This window comes from Podarcis erhardii, assembly GCF_964252035.2.
Source record: "Podarcis erhardii genome assembly, chromosome: 7".
NCBI lineage: Eukaryota > Metazoa > Chordata > Lepidosauria > Squamata > Lacertidae > Podarcis > Podarcis erhardii.
The window spans coordinates 89,627,586-89,637,357 of NC_138511.1; the positions used below are offsets into that span (position 1 = coordinate 89,627,586).

General features: G+C 48.7%; 1 protein-coding gene across 1 annotated transcript in view; it reads right to left on the reverse strand.

Moving 5' to 3' along the window:
* ERCC2 (ERCC excision repair 2, TFIIH core complex helicase subunit) overlaps positions 1 to 8,149 on the reverse strand; it is a 32,474-nt gene extending 24,325 nt beyond the window's left edge. Inside the window, exons 1-6 of the mRNA XM_081868894.1 lie at positions 8,016 to 8,149; positions 5,984 to 6,083; positions 5,311 to 5,388; positions 3,340 to 3,402; positions 1,889 to 2,002; positions 1,513 to 1,629 (exon numbers count right to left, since the gene is read on the reverse strand). Coding sequence (XP_081725020.1) covers positions 1,513 to 1,629; positions 1,889 to 2,002; positions 3,340 to 3,402; positions 5,311 to 5,388; positions 5,984 to 6,083; positions 8,016 to 8,020 — 477 coding nt within the window. The 5' untranslated portion in view covers positions 8,021 to 8,149. The remainder of the gene's footprint in view (positions 1 to 1,512; positions 1,630 to 1,888; positions 2,003 to 3,339; positions 3,403 to 5,310; positions 5,389 to 5,983; positions 6,084 to 8,015) is intronic.
* Between the last annotated feature and the right edge of the window lie 1,623 nt (positions 8,150 to 9,772).

Consider the following 9,772-nt stretch of genomic DNA (forward strand, 5'->3'; position numbering starts at 1 on the left):
CCAACTGCCTTTCCCAACCAGCCAACCCATGAAATCCAACCAACTACCCACCAACAACTCCCAACAGACTCCTCCCAGAACTTGTTTTATAGTCTCACTCACTCCAGCCCCCTGGGTCCTGACTGTGCAACCTGTTTAACTATTTCTCCTCCAGCACTCTCTCATATATGTTAACATCACACATACGTCTAGAGAAAATTGGAAAATGTGTATTGATACAACTGTGTACAGCTGAAAACGCTGGCAGTGTTGAGATAAATTCAACAGTGTAAATAAGTTATGATGGATCTAATAGGTAAAGGGACAACTGGACAGTTAAATCCAGATAAAGTTGACTCTGGGGTTGTGGCGCTCATCTCGCTTTACTGGCCGAGGGAGCCGGCGTACAGCTTCCGGGTCATGTGGCCAGCATGACTAAGCCACTTCTGGCAAACCAAAGCAGCGCACAGAAACGCCGTTTACCTTCCCGCTGGAGCGGTACCTATTTATCTACTTACACTTTGACGTGCTTTCGAACTGTTAGGTTGGCAGGAGCTGGGACTGAGCAACGGGAGCTCACCCCGTCGTGGGGATTCGAACCACAAACCTTCTGATCGGCAAGTCCTAGGCTCTGTGGTTTAACCCACAGCACCACCCACGTCCCATAATCAGTCATACCAACAGGCTAAAAAACAATTTCTATCCGTGGGCTGTTAGGCTGCTGAACGGAAAAGAATATAGTGCAATTGACTTTCGGGGTGGGTGTGTTGTGCGACAAGCACAGAGTGCAATGAGATTGGGTGTTTGGGGTGGGAGAGAGGCTCGGTTAATTTCATTGTACACAGGTTGTAAATTGACAATAAAGGTATTATTATTATTATTATTATTATTATTATTATTATTATTATTATTATTATATCAGACATAGTTAAAGCTATGGTTTTCCCAGTAGTGATGTATGGAAGTGAGAGCTGGACCATAAAGAAGGCTGATCGCCGAAGAATGGATGCTTTTGAATTCTGGTGCTGGAGGAGACTCTTGAGAGTCCCATGGACTGCAAGAAGAGCAAACCTCTCCATTCTGAAGGAAATCAGCCCTGAGTGCTCACTGGAAGGACAGATCCTGAAGCTGAGGCTCCAATACTTTGGCCACCTCATGAGAAGAGAAGACTCCCTGGAAAAGACCCTGATGTTGGGAAAGATGGAGGAGAAGGGGACGACAGAGGACGAGATGGTGTGACAGTGTTCTTGAAGCTGTGAACATGAGTTTAACCAAACTGCGGAAGACAGTGGAAAACAGGAGGGCCTGGCGTGCTCTGGTCCAGGGGGTCACGAAGAGGCGGACACAACTAAACAACAAAAATCAGCCATCCCCAACCTTTGCCCCTCCAGATGTTTTGGACTACAATTCCCATCATCCCTGACCACTGGTCCTGTTAGCTAGGGATCATGGGAGTTGTAGGCCAAAATATCTGGAGGGCCGCAGGTTGGGGGACACCTACTCTAAATGAAACAGCGATTATTATCGCGATACCTCAAAGAAGCGGCAAGAGGGGACGCTGCTGTCCTGCTGCTGCTGAGCCCGGACGTAGGAAGCAGTCAGGCTGAAGCATTTCCCGTCCACCTCCTTCCCGAAGCGAAAGGCGCTCACCTGCAGGGAGGAATAACGATTATTAGAACTGTAGAGCTGGCAGAGACCCCAAGGGCGATGGACTACAGCTCCCATCACCTCCAGCACCCACAGTTGGTGCCAGGTTGGGGGTAAACTGGGATAAGGGGCCCCCACAGCAAGTGGGTGAGCACAGAGGGGCTGACCCCAAGGTGTCTGAACGCCCTGAAAGGCAGCGACGTGGGCGACTCCCAAGTAAGCCCATTGGGCAGAACGGCGCTAATCAAAACAACGGGCAAACCTCCGGGTGGATGCAGAGGTTCTTCCTGGAGCTGAGCGCCAAGCCCAGGAAAGGCAGCTTGTCTCCTGTTTGCTTCTCGTGGAAATCCAGGAGTTTGCGCAGTTCCTCGATTACCTGGGGGAAAAGCAGAGCACTCACACCAAAGACACCTTGGTCCTCTCTCTCTCTCTCTGCGAGCCACGGAGGATGGAGGCAAGTCGATGGGTCAGGGACAGAGGCGCGGGCTGGACTCCAGTTCCCATCATTCTCCAACTTCGCACTCTCAGAACTAACCACACCACACTAACAGTCTCCAACACACACAGGTAAAGGGGACCCCTGACCATTAGGTCCAGTCGTGGCCGACTCTGGGGTTGCGGCGCTCATCTCGCTTTACTGGCCGAGGGAGCCGGCGTACAGCTTCCGGGTCATGTGGCCAGCAGGACTAAGCCGCTTCTGGCGAACCAGAGCAGCGCACGGAAATGCCATTTACCTTCCCACCGGAGTGGTACCTATTTATCTACTTGCACTTTGACGTGCTTTCGAACTGCTAGTTTGGCAGGAGCAGGGACATAGCAATGGGAGCTCACCCCGTCGCGGGGATTTGAACCGCCGACCTTCTGATCGGCAAGCCCTAGGCTCTATGGTTTAACCCACAGCGCCACCCGCGTCCCTATCAGTGTTATACCATATTTTTCGCACCATAGGACGCACTTTTCCCCTCCTAAAAAGCAAGTGAAAATGTGTGTGCGTCCTATGGAGCGAATGCAGGGGGGAGGCAGGCGGGAAAAGCCCCCAAGAGCCGCACACATGCTCCGTGCGCTCTTGCGGGCTTTTCCACAGGAGGGAGAAGGGACTGACTGGCCGCATCAGTCCCTTCTCCCACCTCCCAGAAAAGCCAGGAGAAGCCGCGATCTCTTTAAAGGAGTTGCGCGGCTTCTGCCGGTTTTGCGGGAGGTGGGTGAATCCCCCCACCTCCCAGTAAAGCCAGGAAAGCCCTGCGCAGCCTCTCCGGCAAGGAGAGGCTGCACGGGGCTATGGAGTCTTTAGCCCCACACAGCCTCTTCCGGGAGGGAGAGGCTGCATGGGGCTAAAGGGGAAGCCAAAACAGTGAGCGGGATCCATCCTGTTCGCTGCCTTGGCTTGTGCCATAGCCGCGCGCAACCCCTCCAGCAGGGAGAGGTTGCGCGCAGCCTGTACGCTGCTCTTTGGGGCTGGGGGGGGGATTTTTTTTCTTGATTTCCCCCCCTAAAAACTGGGTGCGCCCTATGGTCCGGTGCGCCCTATGGTGCGAAAAATACGGTAGGTCATGCCTATATAAGGAACTCAGCCAATCACTTGCTTGTTGCTGGGTCTCCTTATTTCTGGGCAGATTCCTTTCATGTTCTGTATTCCCACGCTGTGGAGATTCTAAACTTGCTAAGCTGCCTGCAGATCATGGATTCCAACAAACCCAACCATGTCCCAGTTACCTTTTCAATCTCTGGCACCGTTCGGGAGCAGTAAATGAGCTTGGTCACTTCCAGGGGATGAGCCTGAGTAGGGAAAGGGAAAACGGGTTTACTTAGAAAGAGCTTTTTGGGTGGGTGGGTGGACATCGGCCAAAAGAGGTGCCCAATTGACAGGAGGGGATGGGAAGAGTGGCCAGTCACACGGGGGGGGGGGGCGGGGTCCAGAAAGCAATATATTTTATCTTTTTTAAAATATCATTTTTATTGATTTTCCATAAAAACAGCCAATCAACATATCCGCATCATATTCCAATTAAAAACAATAAACTAAAATAAAAAATGACCAAATTATAGTCCAAATTGTAATTATTAATTTTTCCGGGCTCCCCATAGTCTGGACCTCTGAAGCATATCTCCAAATCTTCATTCCTGCCTCTTCTCGTTGCTCTCATATTTTCCGCCTTCTGATCTTAACATTTTAAAGTTCTCCGTCCCTGGCTATGCGATTCTCAGTCATGTCAAAAATCATATATCCTTTCATCCATCGAATACAGCTTTATTTGTAAATATACATAGCAATGTATTTTATCTTGCATTTTTAAAACACTTGCTTTTATTATACTGGCTTAACGTAAGTCATCTTCGTTACAATGCAGGCCATAAAGGAATTGACTAAATTTAGCTGCTGGCCACATGACCAAGAAAAACTGTCTGCGGACAAACGCCAGCTCCCTCGGCCTGAAAAGCGAGATGAGCGCCACAACCCCAGAGTCATACAGGACTTAACTGTCAGGGGTGCTTTACTTTTTTTTTAATAGGAAGCCAGGTTCTTTCACTTTAAAAAACAGTAATTTCTGCTCAAACGGATAACAGAAACCAGTACATCCAACGCCCCGTTTTAAAGGATAGATCTATTTTTTATTTTATTGTACTACTAGGGGATTAACTTTGGTGCCCAGTTTGATAGAGAGAAGTTAGCTTCCTATCTAGACGCTTGTGTTCTTCAGGGGTACACAGAAAATAAATCATAAGGACACGGGAATGGGGGAATATTTTAAATTCATATGTGTATTTAATCTCAAGAACTCTTGAGGTGTTGTTGTTGTTTAGTCGTTTAGTCGTGTCTGCCTCTTCGTGACCCCCTGGACCAGAGCACACCAGGCACTCCTGTCTTCCACTGCCTCCCGCAGTTTGGTCAAACTCATGCTGGCAGCTTTGAGAACACTGTCCCACCATCTCGTCCTCTGGCGTCCCCTTCTCCTTGCGCCCTCCATCTTTCCCAACATCAGGGTCTTTTCCAGGGAGTCTTCTCTTCTCATGAGGTGGCCAAAGTCTTGGAGCCTCAGCTTCAGGATCTGTCCTTCCAGTGAGCACTCAGGGCTGATTTCCTTCAGAATGGAGAGGTTGGATCTTCTTGCAGTCCATGGGACTCTCAAGAGTCTCCTCCAGCACCAGAATTCAAAAACTCTTGAGGTAGGCTAGACCAAACTGCGGGAGGCAGTGGAAGACAGGAGTGCCTGGCATGCTCTGGTCCAGGGGGTCACAAAGAGTCGGACATGACTAAACAACTAAACAACAACAAGACTGAGAGGCAGTGATCAACCCAAGCAAGCTTCATGGCCATGTGGGGTTTCTAACCCTGCTCTTTCCCAGGTCCTAGTCCAACACTCTAACCACTGGTTCTCTTATTGATGTTTCTGCAGACAAAGTACTATTAATGGAAGGCCGCAGAACCGGTGCCCCCCTCCCCAATGTTGCTGGACTCCCATCAGCCCAAATGGCCAATGGTTCTGGTGATCAAGGGAGCTGTAGTCCAGCTGGAATAATACTTCATCTTCATGTAGCCCCTTGGGGTGTTCAAAGTGTTTCACGTTCTCCCGCCAATCGTTACATCAAGCCTGCAAGGTAGGCCAGGTGTTGTTATTTGCACGAGGGGCTGACAGCAGAATAAGCCAGGCCATCTTTTATGGAAGCTGAGGCAAGGCGACTCACCCGTTGGTAGGCCACGATCAGAGACAGGAGGGAGATTGTCTTGCCGGTGCCCGATGGCATTTCCAGAACGCCATGACCCTAGCGGAGAGACGGTATGAATTAGCGGCAATACTGCAATGCGGCTTACATCAAATCTCAAAGTGGGAAAAGTATGCATTCACGCAATTTAAAACAGGCTGTTCTCCATTCGATCGTTGGGATGCTGGTGATGTAAAAGCTCTGCTATCAAGTCTAGACTCTAGACCAGGGGTCAGCAAACTTTTTCAGCAGGGGGCCGGTCCACTGTCCCTCAGACCTTGTGGGGGGGCCAGACTATATTTGGGGGGGGACGGAGAATGAATTCCTATGCCCCACAAATAACCCAGAGGTGCATTTTAAAATAAAAGGACACATTCTACTCGTGTAAAAACACACTGATTCCCGGACAGTGCATGGGCTGTATTGAGAAGGTGATTGGGCCAGATCCGGCCCCCAGGCCTTAGTTTGCCTACTCATGCTCTAGACGTCTGTTGATGAAACCTAGAACAGCATCAACTATTTTTTTGCTGGTACATCACATTATTCCACCTCGCCTCTTGAAACAAGAAACTGATTTGCACTGAGGTTAAGCGCAGCAACACCCACCTCCTCCTCCTAAACCGGCACCCCAAACAAACCCAGCCTCTGGTCAAACCTTGGCATCCAATGTCCTCTTCAGCTCCAGCATGTAAGAATACTGCTCCGGGTAGATGTAATCATAGGGGAAATAAACAAGGAGTCCATCTATGTTCAGCCTGAAAGAAGGGAAAGAGAGAGAGGCATCAGAGAAATGTCCTGGGAAAAGAATTGCCCATAAGGAGGTGCTTGACTCAAAGCCAAGCTCCTAGTCCTTAGGTTTTGAACTGCCAGTCAGTGTAGGCAGTACTGAGGGGACCATAGGAATTCTAAGGTCTTTTATATATATATATAAATGTACATAAATGCACAAGGCAAACACACATAAGTATATAAACTACGTGTCTGAAATAGTACAGGAGAACAACCCAGAAGCCATTTTGACTCTCCCAAATTGACCTCAAATATTTCTCTGCAAGGAGGAAGGAAATGGGAAAAGCATTCTAGTCTTTGGATTGTGGGGGCTTACACCTCCCTGTAAATACAGTCTGGCAAGTATCGGTTAAGATGAGCACACTAACAAGATGCGAAAGAGATTCAGGAACTAAGTATTTACCCAGAAAAGGCAATCAGATAAGGCAGGGGTCAGCAACCTAAGGCCCATGACCAAGATGCCCCTGAATTGAGCTGCCCACTTGCACGCTGCGCTAAAGTGGCGCAGCGCGGCACAGGGACTCGGTTCCACGGCGCATGCACAGACGCCGAAAATCACATCTGCACAGACGCCAAAAATTGCGGGCATGCTCGGAGGGATGCAGACAGGAGATAGGCAACACACTCAAATTTCTGCTGGGGACCACCTCTTTCTGTGATGCATGTATGATGTTTTGGGGGTGATCTTGAGCTACCGGGTGGGCAATTTCAAAAGTCTATATAAGATCTTGCACACCAATGTTCTGGGTTCCTCTTCTCCCTCTCTGCATGTGGTGGTGGGAACCCTGCTGAAACAGTTTTATAAAGATCGGGCTTACTAGCTGCTTTGCTTCTCAATATTCTCTGGTTGGCCTCTGTTCTTTTCTCCTACCAATAGAGAACCCACGTAAGGACTCTATATGGGCTCTTAGATACTCCATACAGGGGTGTCAAAACTTTTTTCAAAGAGGGCCAGACCAATCATCAAAAGTGAACATGCATGTTTCAAAACTTTAATAAATATTTTTTTTTTTTAAAGTGAACATGCATGAGGGCCGACCATTTCAATTTTTCAAATTGAAGTTGTTCAGCTTTTTTTTTTTTACAATTTACCCCAAAGTTGCTGAGCTTTTTTTAGGATTGAAGTTGCTACAGACCAGCTCCTATCTAATCATATGTTTCTCCAAAGAATCATGAAGACTGGAATCTTAGCTCGTTTTAAGGGAATCTTAGCTTGTTTTAAGGGAAAAACAGGCAGGGAAAAACAGGCAGCCCTGCTTAGGGAAGCTTTTAATGTTTAATAGGTTATTGTATTTTTAGTGTTTAGTTGGAAGCCTCCCAGAGTGGGTGGGGAAACCCAGCCAGATGGGCGGGGTATAAATAATAAATAATAATAATTATTATTATTAATGGGCCACAGCTCAGGGGGGCAGCACCCGCTTCGCATGCAGGCGGTGTCCCAGGTTCAGTCCCCGCAGGCAGCATCTCCAGGTGGGGTTGGGACTGCCCCCTGGCTGAAACCCTCGAGAGCCACTGCTGCCAGTCAGTGTTGGGAATATTGAGGTAGATGGGCAGAGTTATGGAATGAATGCATGGGAAAGGGGGGGCTGCATGCAAAGATATGGGGGTGCACGGTTCTCTGGCTGGTGGAAAAGGGTTGCTTTTGCACCCCCACCCCCCAAAAAAGTCCCCCCAAATATTGCACCCACAGAGAGTGTGGAATTAGTCATGTCAATGACCACAGCAAATGCCCCCCCTTTAACCCAAGCAATGATTTCCAAACGCCTCCAGGTATTCCCCCCCCGACAATAGCCCCTCTTTTTAATAATGCCCCCTTAGTCTATATCTGTCCCCAATAACACTCCCCCCTCCCTGTTGCCCTAGTGGTATTTCCCAGGTCTCCCCTCCCCCCCACTTACTTCATGGTCTCTCCCTGCCTCCAATCCCATTGGCCGCTGCAGCTGCTCACGTCGGTCCACTCTAGGTAAGCTTTTTCTTCTTCTGCGCATGCCTTCCCCGCTGCGCTCTATTGGTCGGAACGACCCGTCGGGTCGCGCTTCTGGTTGGCTAAGATGAATAAAGCTCCGCCCCACAGTCAAGTCAGTGCTTACCGCCTACCCCGAAGGGAGTTCGGCTGCGCTGTGAAAAGGCATCGTAAGCCGCTCGAGACCTAATCGTACGTACCGGTTGAAGGCTGAAGTAGTCGAGCCCAGAAATAGGGATGGCTCTGGTTGCAGGGATGCTAAAAACCATGAATAATAAAGCTTGCTTGCTTGCTTCTTTGATTGATTGATTGATGGATGGATGGATTGCATTTATAGTCAAAACAAAATAAAAAAATTCCTTCCAGTAGCACCTTAAAGACCAACTAAGTTAGTTCTAGGTATGAGCTTTCGTGTGCATGCACACTTCTTCAGATTTTTTTTTATTATTATTTTGTTTTGACTATGGCAGACCAACACGGCTACCTATCTGCAACTGCATTTATAGTGTCCCACCTTTCCCGCAAGGTTCTCTTCCTCCCTATTTTATCCTCGCACAACAGCCCTGTAGGTTAGGCTTGAGGCTGGGCAAGTTGCAAGGCAGGGCTAAAAGAAAAAACTGCTCCTTTTCTCTTATGGGGTATCCAAGAGCCCGTGCTTCTTCTTCTGCGATCCCTCGTAGCCGAGTAAGATTGTCTTCCATAAACACGGTTTTAACAATGAGTCCGTAAGTGTGGAGGCCAGTTCTGGACCCACACGTCCTTCCACAGTGGGGACATTGGTTTCCGGGCGGGAGTTGATCCCGGTGAGGGTTTGCCAAGCGTGCCTTCCTCTTGGCATGTTTCTCCCTTGCGTCCTGAGTTCGAGCGTCTTCAAAGCCCAGGACACCTTTGGGAAAGGCTGTTCTCCAACTGGAGCACTCGCAGGCCAGTGTTTTCCAGTTGTCAGTGTTTATACTACATTTTTTCAGATTTGCCTTGAGACAGTCTTTAAACCTCTTTTGTTGACCACCAGCATTTTAAGTTCAGAGTACAGTGGTACCTCAGGTTACATACGCTTCAGGTTACATAAACTTCAGGTTACAGACTCCGCTAACCCGGAAATAGTGCTTCAGGTTAAGAACTTTGCTTCAGGATGAGAACAGAAATCGTGCTACGGTGGTGCGGTGGTGGCAGGAGGCCCCATTAGCTAAAGTGGTGCTTCAGGTTAAGAACAGTTGGTGTTTATACTACATGTTAAAAAGCAGAGACATCACCTTGCCAACAAAGGTCTGTATAGTTAAAGCTCTGGTTTTCCCAGTAGTGATGTATGGAAGTGAGCGCTGGACCATCAAGAAGGCTGATCGCCGAAGAATGGATGCTTTTGAATTATGGTGCTGGAGGAGACTCTTGAGAGTCCCATGGACTGCAAGAAGATCAAACGTATCCATTCTTAAGGAAATCAGCCCTGAGTGCTCACTGGAAGGACAGATCCTGAAGCTGAGGCTCCAAGACTTTGGCCACCTCATGAGAAGAGAAGACTCCCTGGAAAAGACCCTGATGTTGAGAAAGATGGAGGGCACAAGGAGATGGGGATGACAGAGGACGAGATGGTTGGACAGTGTTCTCGAAGCTACAAACATGAGCCTGACCAAACTGCAGGAGGCAGTAGAAGATAGGAGTGCCTGGCGTCAAGCTTGCAAAGATATATCATCT